Source organism: Bombus bifarius, unplaced genomic scaffold, assembly GCF_011952205.1.
Source record: "Bombus bifarius isolate JDL3187 unplaced genomic scaffold, Bbif_JDL3187 scf7180000007978, whole genome shotgun sequence".
Taxonomy (NCBI): Eukaryota; Metazoa; Arthropoda; class Insecta; order Hymenoptera; family Apidae; genus Bombus; species Bombus bifarius.
Window position 1 is genome coordinate 5,489,536 of NW_022884363.1, and position 21,677 is coordinate 5,511,212.

Below are 21,677 nucleotides of genomic sequence, written 5' to 3' on the forward strand. Positions count from 1 at the left end.
ACGCCCACGACTAGATTATTACCGGTTTCCGATGTTATCGCGAAAAGCTCGCAACGAGACGGCGAGTTTTCCCGCGCCTTTAACACAATCTGCCTTAGTCAAATTCGCCTAAATCCAACCCAAAACGACAAATCGTCTAAATAAGGTTCTGATTACCCTGGATGCATTTTCTGACAGACTGTCGTCTTAATATAATATTTATATATATAATAAAACATCAGAACGCCGAAATGCATACATTCATAGATATCTTGACGGACGTATTGGTCAAAACACTACCCTAAACCTAATGCAGCGTCATTACGATTTGCTGGTAGTAAAGCTACGCGAGTCGACGAGATGATATTATTAATAATGCAATTCACACAGGTGTACGAGCCCGTTATTGGAGATATAGACGTGCAAAATTACACAAGACTGCTGCTGTAAGGTCCGATATAGACTAGCGATTTTTTTAAGTTGCGTCCTCCCTGTTTTTAATTGGGAAAACAAAGAAAGACGTACGAAGCAGCGAGAACACAGCGTCAAAAAGTCGCTCGTCTGCAACGGATCCAAAATCGCAACGACACCGCATCCTTCGCGTGCATCCTCGTCTAGTAACAAAAACTTCACGTTGTCGCATACTTGTCGAGCTGTCGAAGACTTCATGAAACAACGCATCGATGCTACTCGTGCTTTGCACGAATCGAAGAATAGCACAATAGAAAAACGAACTTAGAACGCATTCTCACGCGACGCGGCGTAATCGCGGCACGAATAAACCGAACGGTCATTAGAAGGCGACGTCCGCACATGTGCGAGATACATCTCCGATACTCAATCTCCTCGGCGATCAATCACGTTGAAAAGTACCGCGCGCTTTCACTGCGAACGCAGCGCCGCTGTTTTCGTACGCCTCTGTCATCAATATCACGCGAACCAACTCCGCCAGATCGATTACTGACGGTAATTATTTAATTTCCCGCGCGATCTCGCGCGGCCCACATCCACGGCTGCCGATCCATTATCATCAGGGCATTATTCTCTAGCACCTGCTCCGCTCGACTCTATCGGCTCTCCCCTCTCCCCCCTGCATGGATTAACGAGCCACGCGGTAATAAGTAGCGAGGGGGGGAAGAAACTGCTTTTAGAGATTCAATTACGTTATCCGCATGGTAGCGTAATGATAATGGTCTTCGACTGGTTCTCGAATTTAGTTGCGTATATACCAGCGAGGTAACGAACGAGGAAGCGCGTCGGTAAGAAACATTCTCTCTCATAAATATCCCAGTTCGCCTAGCTTATGGTAATCTATCCGTTGATCTAATTTGGTCCGAAAAGGAACGTTCTGGCATAATTAGACCTCGTGCGTGTAACGTTGCTCGATTTATCGAGGTTTACAGATACACAGTTTGATTTCTTATTTCCTCCGAGAGGAGACTCTTTTCGACGCCTGACTGATCGTTTCGTGAATTATTAAAATTTCAAGAAAACGATACTTATAGGCTTTCAAATGTATGTATGTTTAGATAAGCAACGACAGATTCGTAGAAACCACTACCAACGACATATGTTATCTGGAATTCAACATCCTGGAATATAGGACCTTGCTCGACGACCGGGGACTCAAATTCGCAGTTGCCAGAAATTTCAGACAACGTCATGAGATGGAAGTTACGTGAACGGTCATAAGGTACCAGAGATATCGAGGTATGCAACACCCTAGATTTACAGATCACCGTACCGCGTATATTGATTTCGATAACGTCATTTACATCGAACGTAATGGATCCAATGTCTATATCAGGTTCAATGAGCCATTTGTGCAAGCTCCTGCAATTTCTGGACGGTATACACGGCGTTCTAAGTATGACATTTCACCTACACTCTACGTGCTTAGAATCAGTTGCAACGACTTCTACGAATCTCCAAGTACCTATAACAGACCGTGATCTTAACATTAACCATATCGAATTCTAGGAACCTATGATCAACCGCATCACATTCTACGATTCTATGCCTATCGACCATTCAGCACCATAATTGGAAACTCGTTAATCCAGTATTACACAAATCATAAATTATTACCTTGCTCAATACGACACCTACAATTCTCAGAAACTGTTCGTTTCAGGCACCAACCGAAGTTCCATCTATTTTGAAACCAAAAAGCTCGGTTTCCATCGAACTGAAGGCACATGCTAAAGGCAGCCAAAGAGATTCTAATTCGCGATGCCGACATGAACAGTTCTTCCTGGACGTCGCGGCTCACCGCTTATTACAAGGCGTGTAATGGGCTTCCGCGCGGGCGACTCGAGGCTTCCCTGACTTGAGATAACGAGCGACGAGAAAAGGACCGCGAGCAGATTAACAGTACCGACTGTCGGGACCCGATCCGATTAAACCGCGCATAATAAATCGCCGAGAGTGCGATCATTCAATTAATAGCTGGCGATGCAGCTCCGTGAAAACTGCTTCGTATCGCGCCTTTTCTTTTAAATATCGCACCTACGTAAACCGTCACGTTCACGCCTGATAAGAAACTCGCGCCAGCTCTATACTACTTGCTTCTAATTGCTCTTTCTACGTACTGGGTGACCAGATTGTAAAAGACTTATAGCCTATGACAAACGTTCGAGTTCTTAGGATTACTTACTATTTGAAATTTTTCGATTACTTACTTCTTTGTTCTTGCGTAAGATCGCGCAAACTTTCTTATTTTGCTTTTTCGCGAAGTTTTCAGTCTTGCATATATCAACGACGAAGAAGATATCCGTGTTATACAAATCACTGTGTATAACTCATTTGTCCAACTTTTTATCAGAATATTGTTTCATTAGCACACGGGTAAAGTGGTCGATGAGATGCGGCGATTCATAGTACTTGAATCATAACAGTAATTATAATGGACATCGGACGTTCTAGCTGCTAACGATGAGAGATTCCACGAGGTTTAATGGCAATACCGTAAATTCCAGGCAACGCGTGTAACACGAGCGCATAGACGAAGTGTTCGCGAGCTCCTCCGGCGAGCTTAATAAAACGATGCGCCAGCTGGAAAACGAAGAATGTGCTGTTTCGAGCATTTAACACGTGGTCTATCTCACGTGTATTCGAGTATTCCTCGGACTTTCGAATTTTATATCTTTCTTCTACGTATTCTTCACGAGGAATATCTCAAATTAAAAACAAAGCTATACCTAATTGACTTAAGACATAAAACATCAAATAAAATATAACATCATAATCTAGATATAACGTTAATTTAGATGATCTCGGCGGTTAGATATGAAAATTAATAAGTTTCCTCTTTACATAAATCGGAGCGTTCTCTAATTGGATGCCTCTGTAATCTTTAGAATAATATTCGATATTTTAAGCTTTTAGAAACAGTCACCAAGATAACTTTTCTCATCGTTGTGTTTCCCGTTTCCTGTACGGTTAATCACCCGGCGTATCCTCGAGGGAAGAACGCGTTTCACGCGTAAAATTTCACAAATTCGAAACTAGAAACGTCACACGAGCGTGAAGGCTCGCGCGCGTCAACGGCGACAAGAAAGAGCAGGCCGCAGGGCATCGCAAAGAGGATGTATCCCGGCGTGAAAGCGATGGCATTCCATTGGGAGAAATAGATCGAACCACGGGAAACGGACTCGTTAGCGACCAACGAATCTCGTCCGGCGTATGATTGCTTTCTCATGCCGGTCACCGCTGGCTACCGTTTGACTCGACGATTTACGAACACCACTTTCTCCGTTCCAACGACGTTATCCAACGTAACCTGGCGTCAAAGCTAAACATCCAACTCTGATCGATCCGAACAACCTACTACGCGTTATGTCACTCGCTATTCGCAAATTGAACCGGTTGAACTCAAAGAACGGAAAGTTTCTAGTAGTTTGTTCGTTCATCTTCGTAATCTAGAGGATATAATCCTTTAAAGAGAAATGAGAGAACGTTGAAAGCTATACGTAATTCAAATGGATATATACGAGAAGAAATTGAATTTTACTATACGTAATTGAAGATTTTCATAGCAATACTTACAATCGAATAGAATCGAACGAAATAATTCTTCGTTGATTCCGATAATTCCTAACACGTCAATCTTTTTATAGTTAATCTTCTAATAGTTTCTCAGTATCTCGTTCTTCGATAAATAGCCTAATACTTCTAAGCAGGGGTGTACATCGCAATTTACCAGTTTTTAGATATCAAAACGCGACGAGAAACCTGGACTGCAGGCCGGAGACAGAAGGATGGTGTTCAAGGTGAAAGGCTGAGGAAGTTGAGCTCCAATTAAATTGTATCTCCTTTAAGAGGGCCGCTGCCGTTACAGATAGCCCGCGTGCCGCTTGTTTAAGGCAGAACGCGAGCGAGAGCTCGCGGGTACAGCTCTCCCCCGCGTGTAAGAGAGCGAGCACACGAACGAACACACCGGCTACCGCAACCGGAGGAGAACAAGCTTATGAAGCAGCGCCAGTTTTTGCCCCGTCCGCAACGTTATGGGACTAATTTATTAACTACCCGATCGAGCATCACGGAACCGTTCCACCATCGGCTGCCTTCGGCCTTCGTACGCGTACAGGCTAAGCCACTCGCAAGAAACTCGCGTAATCTTCCTTCCAATCTTCGTGAAACGCAAGCCGTTTGATTCGCCAACGTTTCATCACGCCACTTTCTTGCCCAGCCTAGAACCATCGTCTCAAGGGTTTCAAGACTGATTTCACGGTAATTTCAAGGGGATCTTAATCGATTGGACGCTACGCTTTTGGAAGCGGATGGTGAGTGTTACATATTAGACTTCATGCATCATTGCTTTGGAATCTTGAGAAAGTCTTCTAATTTTGTTTTTGATGATCTAGGTGGTCTTGATACGTTTGTTGCAACGAGACGTTTCCTTTACTTCGAGGAGAGTATCGAATGACAATGTTGATCAGGGAAATTGATTCCGTTTAGGCTAAGTTTCGCGAAAAAAATTGTAACATTTTTGATATTATAGCTGAATGCAAATAGAGCGAATCAGAAATAACGTTTCATCTCTTCGCGATATCTCTGATACGCCGTGGCGTGTCAAACTTTCCCGTGTCAAAGTGATACAAAAATGTCATTCGACATCAGAAATTGAAATATCTTGTATTGTTAACGAAACTTGTCGTATCTCGATTTTAGTACAACGCGAATTGTTTCCTTTTTAGCTATTGTGTACAAAAATTTTCGAAATTCAATAAAACGTAGAAGATCGAAGAAACGTCAAAAACACTTCCTATCCCAGCAATCTTATTGCTACAAGCTTTCGCCTAACTTTCCTCGGTCCTTGCCACAAGGAGAGACGCGATTTCTCAATAAGTTATTGGTTGCCACGTTGAGATAAGTACCTCGTTGACAAACTGAATTGCAAGATCGAGGAAGCACGAAGACAAGCAGACGGAAACAAGCGCATCCTTGGTATAGCCATGGACGTAGGCCAGGCCCCGTGATAGGATGACAAGCCTCGCGGCGTATCTTATCGCGATCTCCCATCGAATCGATACGATAGGAGGGAGGGGGGTCCATGCGTAGTTATGCGTTTTACGTTGGCGAGACTGTCCACGCGCGTTACCAGTTACCCCCTCCCCCCGCCACGTTTCTAACTAGCTATTAGAAATTGGTCGCAGTTTTTACGCGCGCGGATTCAACGCGACCCGCCTCGTTGTCCGCTCGATCGCGCTTACGTAAATAAAACAAAAATTCGCCGCCGCGTTTCCTCGCTTTCCTATTCATTATGTAAAAGCGGCCCGTTTGGAAAATAACACTTGCTTCATTTATCTTCTATTCCCGCTGCTCCCCTCGCTTCCCGGCGCGGCGTTGCTCGCGCGGATGCAGGAAGAGGAGAAAGGCTCTCTCGGACCCGAGAGATTGAATCTTCCACGAACAATGAGCCGCTGTGATACGCGTAAGCGATGCCAACGCAGATACCACCCGTTTCTCGCAGCGAAAGAAGAGGCAAAAAGGAACGCAAAGCTATCGACTTTTCTTCGATTTCTTCGCAGCTCGACACTCGCAGGTGATTCTAGCTGAATTAAGTTCGTGGCTGAAGCGGTTATCCAAAGGATAACGAACGGGTCGGGTAGTCATTGGAGTACTTGTCATTCTTATTCGAAAATCGGTTTAAAGATTGAGCGGTAGGATGTTCTGATGCACACATTGCCTCAAAATTCTGTAAGTTTCGAAAAAATGAATATCCAAGCTTCCGCTGTTCCACAGATTTTTCAAGTTCCCGTCGAAGAATCTTCGGCGAACAACGAACGGTAGCTGGAAAGCGAGGAAAGCTCATTGTCTCTCGCATGGAGGTCGGTCCTCGTTTGGTAGCCAGCAAGTAGGTAGGTAGGTAATGTAACCAGTCGCATACGTAACCGATTGGTCGCGGGTTAAGTAGCTGGTAGCAGCACGCGGATACTGTCTCCGCGGTATCGATATATCACGCGGTGCGAGGCGGTCGAGCCTCGAGCGTGTCGTCGATCCCGTGAGCACGAGCCTCGCTTTACCTGTGCAGGCGAAAACTCGCATACCAATAAGCGGCGCGTGAACCACGTACGCGTTGGCCCTGTTCAACGAAACCTTAGAATTCCCCATGGCCTGATGCGCGTGCGTTCGGCGGTGACAAATGGTTCATAATGAAAAGATTTCTCCACGGTAACATTTTAGTAAGTTTTTCATGACGAGTTCATGTTCGATAACGAAACCGTATTGAACGAGGTCAGGGTTAGGAAAGGGAACGAACACCTGACGAGTATTTGTGAAATTTATCGTTTAATGATTTCGAACGATGACGATGAGAATCTCGGAGGAGTAGGATATTTCGATTTTTGGAGAACCGTAGATAAAGTACACATAAGTCAATTCTAACTGGGCTAACTCTGTCTTAAGCGAAAGGATCATAGACGAAAATTGTATATTTCAAGCGCTTTATCGTCCTATGGCCAATTTTACACACATTATATAGAACCTTTCTCTGTCTTAACGAAGCCGAGCTTTCCACCGGCGTATCCAATATCGGGGGATATCGATGACAGAAGATCGTGGAAATAGCCTTAATTTAATCGAACGGGAATAATAGGAGCGCATTGGGCGGTTGTTCGAACGAGACGATCGAGAGAAACCAAGCGATCGCGTGGCGTGGGCCGTCGTTTCTGCTCCCGGCGCAGATCTTCCAGATTCAATGGCGAAAGATGGCCGGATAGCCACAACAAAGACCTACATACATGTACACCCATTGGTGGTTTACACGAGGAACCTAGAACCTGGCTATGACTATCGTAGTCCCGAGTCGAAACCCACAGCCTTCAATCATTGTCAATCAGTTCGGACGAGGCACCGTTACGGTGTCTTCGATGCACTCGTCCCGTGCTATCTGGCTACACCTACCTACTGCTATTCTTCGCCGACATTCCAGCCTTTACCTTACAGTCCCGTTTTCCACCAGCTTCGTCAATCTGTGCACACCCTTCGACTACGTGGACGCAGGTCCATCTTGGTCCTGGCTACCTAGCACAACCTCTCGATCAAATTGACTAGACTGGACGTCCTGAATTTAAGAAGCGAACGTTGGATCTACTCTTTGTTTGGAGATGATTGGATCTGAGAGGTCTCGTCGAACATTAAGCTAACGAAAACGCTCGATCAACTTCTAAAGAATGAAAAAGTGCGCCCCAAAAGACGTAAAGACACTCAAAATCTGTCGTTGTGGCGAGATCAAGAACCGTATCGACTGCTCTATCGACATGTCATCGAGGTTAGCGCGAGACAGTTATCGCGTTAAAACTGGCAAGCTGGTTAGCAAGACATTCTGCTCGAGAGAATGGAACTGGAATCGTATTTCATCGCTAACTCGAGACGCGATTTCACACGCAACGAGAACGTAACCGAAGAAACAATACCGAAGGTGAACAGAAAGAGAATCGAGAACGAGTGGATGATTGAAACGGACCGACCCACCACTGACCCCCGTCGTTTCTTTCGCGATCGTAGTCTCCCAAGTACGCCAATAAATAAGTATTATTACGATAACGATACAATGATAACAATGATAACAATGATAATAATGATAATAACGACAATAATGATAACAACGATAACAATGATAACAATGATAACAATGATAACAATGATAAGAATGATAACAATAATGATAAGAATGATAAGAATGATGAGAATGATAACAATGATAATGATGATGATAATAATAATAATAATAACTCTCAACCATGAAGATTTACTTATGCGAAATAAATGTCGTGGGGTTCTCTCGGCCCCGTACACCTGTGCGACCGTTCGCCAGTCCGCGTTTATCTGCAGGGCTCGACCCACCCACGCGAATTCCTGCCCTTCGAATATCGAGCCAAGCACTATGCACGTTTCTAGCTTTCTCTCTTTCTCCCTCCCTCTCTCTCTCTCTCTCTGTCTCTCTCTGCTGCTGCTGCTGCAGCGTCGTCACAGCTTCACTGGTGATTCCTCGGTGAAACGTTCTTCCAGCAGAAACAACCGTTACGATAGCTCCAAAATTGGACGTGGGATTTCGAAGTGAAGCATGTGAATTGTTTTTTGTCTCAAATGAATTGCAGAAATATTAAGTTATGGAAATATTTCGAGGTCGTCGTATAAATTCTCGAATTTTACTACCTGAATACGTGATTAGGGTTCAACTTCTTAAAAAAAAAAGACTACCTCTCTAAGCTTATTTATTGCAAACAGACGATATAAATAATGGCAAATTCCAACGTAGATGTTAAAAGATATTTGTAACATCCATATCTTCCTGTTCATTTTGATTGACGAAGTTGGACAACACGATTTCAAGAAGTATCTCTACTACTACATCCTCCATCCAATCGTCAATTAAGTTTACCCAAGGTATCGAAGGAAGTGCCACGAGTAGCAACCAACAACCTATAAATCGATTTTTCTCCGCTCCAATTTCCCAAAACGAAAATCTCTGGGCCAGTTAAGAGCCTGAAAAGCCGCGAAATGATATTTACGAGCGTGTTCTCCGGTTGAACGTGAAGGGCGAGTCCAGAGCCGTTCTTAGTCCGGGCGTCCCTTTTCCGTATACGGTTCGAAATGGTCGTTACTTGGCAAGAAATTATTGCTATTACGGACGAAGCACACGCGCGTAACCTTGTTATCGGCTTGGTTGATACGACGATTACGGATGCGTCGCGTGGTGGCGAGGCACCGTGTACCTACGTACACCAGCTCGTACACGGAAAATCACTAGTCACACTCGCGTAAGAGAGAAAAAGAGAAAGAAGCAGCGTCTAGGCTAGTTTAATTGGATACAAGCTCGAGTGTAACGAGCTCTATCGAATTACTTGTCCAGTAGGTAATTCACTCGGCGCAACATTCGACAACCTTTCGCTCCGCGAAGCCGGTCGTCGTTTAACGACGGATAATTCCTGTTTCGTCCCTTATACATCGTGCAGGATGTTTATTGATCGAAAAGACGCTGGCAAATTGCGCTGATGTACCGCCTCTCGGACGCTTTCGTCGCTCGCGAGCTACCTATTCCAGTTTTTCCAAGGGACTGCTCCATGTTGCATCGAACTTTCTACCAGGATAATTCTTCTAGGGTGAGTAATTACATCGTACGACAGTGGGGGGGGATTTATTAAGTTCCTGCGGGTAGTTGTTAAGGTAAGTCAAGTTAGCGAACAGTCATACTCGTTCTAGCAAATTCATTCTTTACGGTCTGAGACTACATTCGAGATGTCAATGTAGTTGGTTTTTATACGTTAAATTCGAACGTCTACGGTCGTTCGGTTAATTAGCAAAATTCTACGATTCTTGAACCCTGATTGTTCCTCGATCGAAGAGCTTTAAAAGGCAATCTACTAATCGCAACGAAGACAACGACGCGACCGAAATGGCTAGCTAGAAGACAAGTCCCGAATCGTGACGGAAGAGTCGACTGGTCTGCGGACAAATTTCCAGATCGACAGTACCGGATGTGATTGCGCGCGGACAAAGGCCACAGCTCGCCTATATTAGGTAGAACGCGTCGGTTAGCTTCTCTGCCTACCTACTTTCAGAAATTCTGCGCTAACGAGCGAGCAGAGCTCCGCTCGCGTCGCTCCGCTTTCCACCGTGGACATCGCTGCCCCATATCTGCCAAATTGTCGTGAGCCAGCGCGTCGTTTTCTTTATTGGTCTTCTCCTTAGAATTTATCGAGCACCGCTCGCCGTGCCTTCCATTGTGTAGAAATTTCCCTCGTACTCGCTTCACGTCGTAATAAGAGTTAGTTTTCGGAAATTCCTCGTTGAGGCTTCAGGGTAGAACGATGGACTCGTAGCTGTAATCTTATCGGGTTCTTACTATTGGGTCGAGATATTCTCTTCGATAATTGACAGTTCGTTTCAAACACAGTCAACCTATCTTTACTAGCGACAAGCTTGGTCTGCGAACAGAGTCGACGTTACTTTCTTCCAACTTCTCTAAATTTATTTGAAGCTTGATTCCGCAATCATTCCGAACACGAACACTGTCTCGTTCGACTCTTAATAAACTATAACGTTGAAACGTTAAAGTACATTTTTCGATAAAACACAACAGCTTCGATTTTGATGACACCGCGAGACTGTGCGGAAACCTCGGATCTCCGATTACAAACTCGTATATCACTAACATTCTATATCATCATACCTTTAAACACAACTCAACTCCACCATCAGAAATTCATTTCTCCGATCAAACACAATTCAGGTCGGCCGAATCAATCAGTCAACGTTCTCAGCGCCAATTACCGACCTTCCAAACGTTATTCATCAAACCCATCTTCCCCTCGAACTATCTCGAATCAGAGCGTTCCTCCGCCGAGTAGGAGCGGTTTGGTGTCACGAGATTAGGTTATTTCGCCACGTGCTCGACCGTTACCCCAAGCCGAGAACTGTCCCTATTTCACTGCGAGTTTTAATTAACGTTTACGAACCGTACAGCGGGAGATTTCGAGATCGGTGGTTAGGCGGAGGCTTTTACGAACGCCCTCTCGAGACACTTTGTGCGACTGGCGTGGCTCTCCGCGTAAATAAATTAACCTCGGTGAAGGCACGTGCTTCGACGCGCTGACAACCCTCGTAGCTCGAGATTCGAGACAGGCCGGTTACCCGCAACTACAAGTGTTATTAGCGGCGATCGACCGGCAAGGGTTGCCTTTCTTCTCGACGACCACTCCTCGCTCGACAATTCTTGCCGGTTTAATTGAATTTCTAAGCGTTAACGCTGAACTGTCTCTTAGAATGTCTCGCGTACCTAGTCTTGAGTACCTTTGCGAAGACGTTACTCGGTTAATCTGCCGTTATATCACATTCACGCCAGCCGCGTTGTGACATTGGAGACAAACTTCGGAAGGTTAAGTAACTACCTACGTACCAGTTCAAAGGAAAAGTCGCGGTTTTTCTGAAAAGTTTAATTTTAAATTTAATTTTGGTAGATTCTAAGTCATTTTCGATCCTATCGTTTTCCGTTTAATTTCTGGCCTCAATTTTTTGTTGAAATTATAAATATTAAAAGTGTAAAATGTTAAGCATTTTTTTCTTTGTTCAAACGGTACCGAGATTACGATAAGAAATAATTCGTAGATCGTAGGCTGAGGCAAAGGACACCGATCGGAAACTCTGCTATCTTCGCGTGTTCTCCAGCTATCAAAGAAACAACCGCCGAACAAAAAGATGAATTTCTCGATGCGCGCTTTCATCGCCGATTAAATCGGTCACCGGTTATATAAATAGAAGGCCGTGTCATCCGGACGATAAGTCGGATTTCGCAATTGGTCGCGAAGTGGATCCGGTCGCGACCATACTTGGACATAGCCATCTATGAGACTGATTACTTTAATCGCTTCGAGGAACAATCCGTCCGTTGAGCCGCATTCCCGCCGCTCTTTCACCTTTCCTGCCTCGCGGACGATCCAGTTTCACGGACGAACCTCGTACATTCGCGAGCGACTACGCGAAAAGAGGAAATAAACTCACCGTTTCGGAGGCGACAGACTTCACTTCCGCCAGAAGGGACGCGGCTGGTGACAGATAAGTCCTGAGGAAGTTCTCCAAGTTGCCGTGATAAGCGCACACCAGGATGTCCCGGGCCTGTCTTATCAGCAGATTGATAACGCCATCGCCGTAAATCGGTCCGAGCAAGTTCCGGACCAGCGATGCGACATCTCCGCGACCCTGCAACAAAGCGGTCCTTTCACGAGCCTGTTTCCCGGAGAAACGTTACATATTACCGTGAAGTGACGTGACTTGTTCGTATCTGGACAGGAATGAATTTCAAGGGTTGGGACGTGATAGAATGGCGACAGGTGGTGGAACGTGATGTAATGCGATGTGACGAGCAAGTCATTCGGAATTCAAATCGATCCATCGTGTACTTTATTAATTTTAGTGTCACAGCTACACGCGTGATCAGAATTTAAGTTCAGAAATTTGGCACGGAGAACAAGTTCGGTAGCGAATAACTGTTCCTTGTTCGCGGGATTCTTTCGGATGGAGGCCTAATCCAGGAACACGAAATTAATTTTAGAAAACAATTGATAATTGAATATACAATCCCCATTATCGCTAATGAACGGTATAATGGCTGGTAAAGGTCGAGATAGTTGCATTGTTAATATTCAGCACTTATCACGGACGCAGCAGCACAATGCGCGCGTTCTTATCTCCTTATTGTAGCCCCGTGATAAATGGACGAATACCAGATCATTATTATTATACCTGGTAGTAAGCTGGGGCAAACCAGATTAATTCCAACAGATAGTCGATAATTAACTACATTGTTGCCACTACATGTACGTCGATATACAATGAAACAGTGTCTGATTAAATCTCCTATGAAATCGGCCCAGTTATTCCTGCATAATATCATAACGATATCATAATATAATAATAGCGCAAAATAGGCTAAGGATATTACTACTGGCCATTACCTTACTATATTCGTAATGTAGAGATTTCACGTAATATATGGCGGCGTACATTCCTGAGTTGCATAACACCTTCGGGTTTCCGCGTTCCCAGAAGCTTTTAACGCGCTAAGCCATGGTTCCGGAAACGGGAAGCGGTCGAAGAAGCCGAGGGGACAAGCGAACTAACGGTTCCAAGTTCTCTTCCATATTGTTATGGAATCATGGCCTACGCCAGGAGAATCTGTTATCGACACCGATCTCCCCCAACGGTGAGAACAAACAAGGGGGAATAAATTGAATTTTATGGCAGCACCCGTCCGCCACTTCCAATGAACTCTTGGAACTTGCTTTTGGGGAGGTATGTGCGTCAATTCGAGGAGCATCGCTGGACTCCGTTTCTTCCGCCTGTCTTTTGTGCTTTCGAGAGATGTACGCAAAGTGTATTGAAACGAGGGTGCTAATTTATCGAGGAACTTTTCGCTTTAATTCAAGCTATGTACTTTTGATTATAGTCGCTCAGATAAGTGGTAAAATTTTACAGTCTCAAGAGTTGAATTCTAGCACATTACGAACTAAACATTTTACGTACTAAACGAACCTAATTGTCAGCTACTCTTTCGTGTCAAATATTACACGTTAAATATATCACTGTCAACCCTTCTTACCTCGTCGTTTATTTTAAGCATAAAATCTTGATCAAATTTCTTGACTGATATCTCCACGAAACACAGGATATTTCGTCAACAGCCTCTGACGATAAAATACAAATACACGAGATCTCTTCGTTCACCTATAACGTGTCAACGATTCAAACTCCATGAGAAACTAAAAGAAAAAAAAGTCCATCTTCGTGAAAACCAACGAAAGAGAACGATTCTCCTTAGTATTTACACAAATCACCGGCAGACGTAAACGCGTTTATCCAAGATCCCTTCCTCCAATCCGCGTGGTCCTTCGCCTTCATCGATGCGAATCGAGGCGATCCAGTTCGTCTTTTTCGAGGAACGCAAAGTTGGTCGGCCTCTCGAGACCGTAAACCAGATACTTTCCAGCAAAATCGGCTGGTTGTTCGCAGAACGACGACGCAGCGGGGATCGGGACCCGGTGCTATCCGCTTACGAATCGCTCGGCCGGCGGGCGTCGGATGGCGAAGCGGACAAGTGGCATGCGTCGCCCCAACGGCGATGTGGCTGCATTATATCGGCGTGCATCGTTACACCGGACTGCATAAACATCGCAGTTTAGCGGCCACTCGAGAAACCGGGGAACACCGCGATGTAACCATTATACGCGTACTCGATCGCCCACGTGTGTCCGCCCTCATCCGCCTGGTCTCCGTGCTCGATGAGCGAAAATGCTACGAGACTTGCGCGAGGTACGTGTGGAATGCGTCCGGTTGAGAGTTTAATAGGATACTTTTTGTTTGTCATTATATTTCAGCTTGAGATTTTCAGAAGATTTAGTAGACGTCACAATTTTACAAGGTAGCATATCACAAATTTGCAAATGGATAGAGTTGAACTTACAACTATTAAGGAAACGTTACTTATCTTCATTGCTGTTACTCCCTTTGCATTTTTTGTGCCTTTTTTCGTTCCTAGAATTTCTTTTCACACGCTCCTGCGCTTATCGTCTCAACCTTGCTTTTCTAATAAAATAGCGTTACATCAAAAAATTGCAGATAAGGTAGTCGAGTATAAATACGGCATCGGATTTTACAAGCTCGAATAAAGTAATAGCGATATATTCTCGTCGATTTCACAAACAAAACCATAAACTAGATAGAACAAATACATTCCTTTCTCTGAAAACAGCGATCTAACAAGATCAAACAGTTTAAGAAAAGAATCTAAATCACCCTCGACAATCGCTATTCGCTCGCTTGGATCGCCGCTCGATTGACAGCCACTTCAATTTGTAATGTCCCGATTACATGGTTCGAGCAACTGTTGCCGATCTCATAAACGAGTAGTATAAATCAGCTATTGTCTTGTTGGATCGATAATGCCGAGTATCGACAATTTTCGTGGTGGAACGGGAGTCCGACCCTCAGGATACGACGATATTCGAATAATAGGACCATTTCAGGATTCGTCAATACCAATATTTGGTCAGTCGAAATTTATGGGAAAAGGGTAAGTCGACGGTGCATAAAAGACTCGTTAGGGGAGGATGGTCTCGTCCCTATGGGGATTCCGGAGAATGGAAAGGGACGTGGAAACCGAGGGTTCGCATAAATTAACCGGGGCTACAGCGCTAGCTGTTTTAACAGACCACCTTATGGAGGCATATTGTTTATTAATGCGTTTGCTCGCACGAACAGTCCGCTCTTGATTCACCGTAATGTATCTACACTTCCCTGTGATAATGTGATTTATGAAATGCTGGATTAAACACGCTTCGATGTTTAGAAGCACGTGGTGGATTTTGAAGGCAGATGTATTATTAATAAAGCGATTTAAATATTCTAATGAGAGTTAGGTGGGAAGTTCGTTGAGAATTTACATACGAGTTTCGAAGATACTATATTTAATGATCTTATTGATAGACTGCAGCTATACTTACTAATAACACGATAAGATTGACAAATCTAGTACAAACGTTCAACAAGGATCGCTATCATAAACAGCTTGAACAAATGAAAATATCTTTTCCAGAAATTCTAAAATTTCTCCCATTTAAAAACTTCCTCATCCCCTAATTTCAACCAAACCTAAATTGTAGATACACAATACTTCCAAACGAGAGCTCGCTACCGAAACAATGCCGAATTAATCAACCTTCAAGCAAACATTCGATAAAGCCCGACAATTTAACCTGGCATAACGAAATCAAAGATACTTCAAACGAATTTCAGTGGCCGTTTCCCTTGCCAACTCGCCCCACCAAACATCAATCGGATCAACTACTACAAGAGCCTTCGATCGAATTCACTCAAATCCCCGCAGCGAATGCATTCATTAAGTTTCGTTGCAACGAAAAGAAAAAGAGAGAGAAAGGGAGAGTCATCGGAGGGTGAGAAGGGTAGAAAAAAGTATAACGCAAGAGAGAAAAATAGAGAAAGAGAGAGAGAGAGAGTCGAAATTGTCGGCGGTACAAAGCGGAGTGCCGGCATAGAAAGAACGCGAGGAGAATTGGGACGTCAGCATGCCAGCAACCCTGCCTTTTTCATGCGCCCGTCTCGCTGACAGCAAAGCTGGAACGATCACGGAATTGAAATTGACCGAGAACGCCACGGGGTGGGCCTTGATTAGCCCCTTTGTTTAACCGGTCGCTTTGTTTAATCGCGTCCCGTTATAAGCGCCGCGAGTTCCTTTCACGCCCACCAATTTGCATTTCGTACGTACTCGCGAATTTCATGTTGCAGCACGATCTGAGTTTTTCTGTATGATTGGGATTTTGTCGGAGATGGAGTCTCCCTCACTTGTGAGAAAGTGGAAGGAAAAGGGTGAACGTTACGCGAGAGGGTAAACTTGCTCGAAAACTTTAGTCGACTCGGGTCTAGCGTTTATAAATACCGTTGCTCCAGGGTATTTGCATATTTGCTTATTTTGAACAAGTTAAGTTACTGACAAAGTTTGTATTGTAAGACGACAAAATTGACGTTTGCTCGTGCGATAGGAAGGCTGTGACTTTAATTCAATGATATTCGTAAGTTTCTCAGCGAATAATTCAAATTGACGGAAGCTAATACCTGTCATCCTCGATCACTATACGGTTTATCATGAACGTACGCGATTCGAGTAACACCCACATACTGTTGCTACAAGCCAAAGGTGTTTCAAGAGAACAATTAATATCTACGCCTGGATCACGTTTTTCCATCGGCACCAATCGTTATTAATTCGTCGAACTGTCCGAGACAGCGTTCTGCTCGTGTAAACCAGTTTGTATCGAGCGACCACGTCAACCGGTGAACATTTGATTAGTACGTTCGAGCCGAACAGATATTCGAGGTGTACAGATTTCGCAATGATCTAATGTAATCCTGGGAGATTTGTCTTCACCGTGACACCGATCGCGGCTCGAAAACTCCGGTCATGGGAATCTATGGTGATCATAATGGAAACAATGAAACGTAACCGAGAGGAAGAAGAAGGAAAGAGAAAAAGAGAGAAGGAGACAGGCTGCAAGGCAGAGAGCATAGAACACTTTTCTCGCGCGGGAATAATACAGATCGTGAAAACATTTGTTACACGATCTCCCTAACCAATCAGCCAGACGTCCAGTCCATTCTCCGCGATGCGTGTCTGCGGCATAGAATATAATTTAATACATTTATATAACTGACGGGTTATCACTCTCGCTGGCGTGTCTGACACTTCTTACGTGGCCGGTATTCGCGAGGGCTTGTGGCGAATTCGCACCAGTCTCTGCCTGCGATTCTCTCGCGGTCGATTCCCTTCGAGTCTGCGTGAAAATTCCTATTCTACTTCTCCGTAAGTACTTCGTTTCGTTCGCCTCACTGACTCGTCCTTTCAATGCTTCTACAAGATTTCATGGTCGATTTGCAAAGATCCTCTAGCTGTCTCAACAGCAGAGAAATCAACATTTTGAAACCAGAAAAGCTGCTTCTTCGTTGCAGTTTTATGGAGAACGCTTTCCTACGTCTATGTATATCTCTCTATTTGCTTCTATCTAATTTACCAAGATCTTACAGCCGATAAATTTATATTATTATTAAAACTAAGTTTCCAATCTCCGTCTGAAATCTACACCTCGTCGTGCGAACGAGGATCAAATCAAATTATCCTAAGTACAAACTTCACGACCGTGCTTCAAACGCTATCATACTTTCCCATGAATAGCAACAGTGTACCGCTAGGCCAAGACCCTGAACCGGACGATAGACACCGGGCAACGACAATCGAACCGAACAGATAACCATCGTGTTAGAGAAGAAAACGCAAATCGATCGGTCGTTCTCGAAGATCGTGTTTGAACAAAGTTCGTTAAAGGTATCGACGTTGCCAGCGTTGTGAGAAGTGGCAGGGACACTTTTGCAGCTCGATCCACTTACTTTCGCCGATATTTTCTCGTTCTCGTCTCGTTAAGAACTCTCCTAAGCGGCCAGCCGACTCTTTCACGATCGACCGACGCGACGGTGACGCGGCGTCGCTTCGTAATTATCGAAAAGTCGAAACACACGGAGAGAAAGAGTGGAGAGGCCGGTGTCGTTAATTAAATCGCCGCGGCGACCGAGAAAAGCCATCGGAAGCGGAGCCGCGAACCAGCTTCGAATGGTTGCACAATACACCAGAAGCGCTCGCGATATCCATCAATGCTGCGTTGTTTAGGATCAGGATAATGCAACGGACCACCGAGTCCGCGAGCCGAAGGAGAGAGTTTCTCGAGCGAGACGGAACGAACACAGAAGGAAAGGGGAAGAGGGACACGCGCGGGATGGAAACGCGCATTAATCAATCTCCGCACGTGGAAACCCGCGCTGGCCTGATGAAGTGCCTCTCGCTCGCTAGTCCGATAAGCTTCGTGAATTGTCGTTTTCTAACGCTGTGGCACGCACGTGAGATTCGTTAGACACGCGTTTCTTTTTCTTTCCGCTTTCGGCAGTAGGGAGGTAGGTGTCGTTATTTGATCGTTCGATGTAATCGTGATTCAGAACCGTACGCTACAAACTTAAAGCTTCGACAAAATTACAAAGACGTAATTAATCGAAACATTAGAAAATAACAACTCTGAAAAAAATCATAAATTTTACCCTTAGCGGTAGACGCAGGGTATCAGAAGAACAGAGAACAGAGTTTAGAAGCGTGAAAAATTCATCGCAAAGATTAGTGCTAATCGAACGAAGTTCATCAACCTTTCCCGGATAGGACAACAGAGGCCGCAACAACTTTATATGTCAGTGTGATATTTGTATCTAAAATTGATCCCTTATCTCGGTTCCACGGCGAACACGGTCTTCCGTCGACGGAACAATGGCAGCCGCTTTCGAGAACGCAACAGGCCGACGCGCGGCGTGTTCGATCCCCGACGAGCAGACCGGAGCGCAATCGCAATAGCAACGACGACGACGACGACTCAATCCAACCAGCTCGGTGCATTCCAAGGATTTGTTTCTACTCAGATTACAACAGCAGATATCGACGACAACCGACCGATATTTCATGTTAGAAACGGCCACCAATGCCCGTCGTTAACTCACCGGTTTCCACGCTGCGGGGGTTGAGTGCAGAGGAACCTTCTTTCTGTTTCTGAAATTTTTATGATCTTTTATACGAGGGTGAAAAAAGATTATTGGAAGGAAAAACTACTAGGAAGATAAATAATCTACCTCCACTTTGCGGGGGAAATATCTGTTGGAAAGGGAGAATGAAAGTTTCTATGAAAACTCGTATAATTTTATTAGAGTGGTGGATAACATAGCGTATGGGAAATATGCGACTTTCACTTCAAATTGTCACGTATTATTTATAGTAATATTCTTTAAAATGTCGTTGTCAACGTTATTTTATAGCTTCCCTGTCGATTCATTTTCTACTGAAAAATCGATATGTCCCAACATTTGCATAACTTTCTCCAAATGTTACATTTACGTTTATTCGAATAACTTCCACGAATATTTTCACCTATTAAATACAAAAAAGTAGTTTACTACGATCTCGATAACAGAATTCGAGAACGAAATTCATTAAAAATTTCGTTGGTCAATTACGAATTTTTAACGTTTCTGTTAACAATCTTGCAAATATTCCATACAGATTCTTTCACGTCATCGACGATGATTGACAGCGAGATGAAACATAACAAACGGTATTAACCCATGGAAACGATATTTCGCATGCGTCGGTCTAACGTATAAGTCGGTTCACTACGAGAAATCAAAATTAATGAAAACGACGTGAAACGTTTCAAGCAACCCTGAATCAGAAAAACTGTCGGAATACCGTGCAGCACTTCCTATTGCGACACCCCCGGTCAGCTGCCACGTCAATCTCCACCCTGTACCGATTTGATTGCGGTCGCGCAATTAATTCGCTGTCCCGCAAAAACGCTCGAAGCAACATTGTAGCAGAACGCAAGTCGAAGCCCACGGATCACCGATCCAGCAAAAATTTCTCCAGCCTTTATTACGTGCTCGGCGCACGTGACTCGTGCGATTGCGTTACTCGAGCAACGATGCAATGCAGCCACGCCAAACAGAAAGAGAAAGAGACAATCTCTCTGTGTAGACACGCTCGCGATATCGCTGACACCTCTCGACAACTACTCGAGAGAGAACGAGTCAGGGGTCGATTCGACGTTGACAAGAGAATTATGCCGGAATAAAGCGTTTTAAAGTCTAATTGAGTTTCTATGCGTGTAAACACGAAGAAAAAATGGTATAAGTTGTAACGAGGAATATGTAGAGTCACGCGGCAGTTGGAACGCAGATGCTGGATTATCGGTGGTGGATATCAAGAATCCGACTTTCGCGCGCCAACAGAACGGAGGAAAGAATTGACTGTGCAGGTCGCGGCGACGGGTCACGGCTGCGGCACCCTGTATATAGGACGATGACGTCACCGTGGCTTACCTACCGGAGCAGAGTGTGTAAAATGCATCCGGTGGGTGTGTCGCTCCCATACCCTTTATGACTCCACGCTGGCGCTACGAGCGACCAGCCCGCTCCTTACAAACGCCGCGCGGCTTTAACCGTCGCAGAGTCGCGCCGCGTCGCGTAAACGACCCGCCGCGAAAGGGAAGGTAATCGTAGCCGACCGCCACCGCGATTCGCCATCTCGTTTTCACCGACGTTCCCAGAAGGAAATATCGTAGTATTTCGAATTTCAAGCTCAGAACTTGGAATTTTTTATGATCTTTTGGCCAGCTCTATCGTATGGCTCTGGACCAAGCGTTACACACGGAATTTCCTAAAAAAGTTTTTCCAATGTGTTCGACCGTTCGCGGAGAGACGCGATCGCGAGGAAGCGCGCCAACGGGAGTCGTAAATTCCCGTTACGATTAGATAATCGACGCCACGAAATGATCGGTCCCCTATTTCGTTTAGGATAATAGAGGTGGTTGAACTGATTATAACACTGAAGTAACAGGTTACAATATACACTTTATTCCAACAACTTTATAGACATAGACAGTTACGCTTGGTGCGTATATATAGGTTAAATAGAAGACTGATCTAAGGGTGGAAAACCAGTCAAGAGATGTTGACTGATCTAACGATGGAAAACCAGTGAAGTTCGGTGACGATGCTGTGGCGGAGGAGAGCTATCGATGGATGTTCTAGCACATCGGATTCGTTGATGACAATTTTGGCCAGGAAAGTGAGGGCAACAGTCGTTGCTTCTAATTGAATAAGAAAAAGGTTGGTGGGCAAGGAAGGGTTCTAGCCGTCTCCGAGAGAAAGTTGCTAGCGGGAGACACCGTAGGTGAGAAAAACCAAATTTCTTGTACCTTCCCGGAGTGGACACTAAATACCAAGGAACACTTGAAGTAAAAAGATACATATTTGATCTAAAGGACCTTAACTATGAAACTGTCAAGATTTATGGTGGGTCCTTAAGATTGCTGAGGGTACGCAATAAGGATGTGTAGACATGTGGGCCTGGTTTGTGTAGAGAATCACCGGACGTAACACAATGCGTCACGAAAATTCACTTTACGGAAGTTCAAAGAACTCGTACAATTTATTTGGAAACGAACTTGTGCTATCGTAAGCGAGATTTACAAGATCGTTTCTTATATGACGTAGCAAGAAATTCTGAAATGTAACATCGCCAGTATATGCCAAGGTATGTG

At 44.6% G+C, this 21,677-nt stretch overlaps 1 protein-coding gene across 6 annotated transcripts in view; it reads right to left on the minus strand.

The window, feature by feature from the left end:
• The window catches only part of LOC117204583, a 305,110-nt gene that overhangs the window by 225,123 nt on the left and 58,310 nt on the right, over positions 1 to 21,677 (minus strand). For all 6 annotated transcript variants that reach the window (XM_033442133.1, XM_033442131.1, XM_033442132.1 and 3 more), the window contains exon 3: positions 11,986 to 12,183. In XM_033442133.1, coding sequence (XP_033298024.1) covers positions 11,986 to 12,183 — 198 coding nt within the window. The remainder of the gene's footprint in view (positions 1 to 11,985; positions 12,184 to 21,677) is intronic.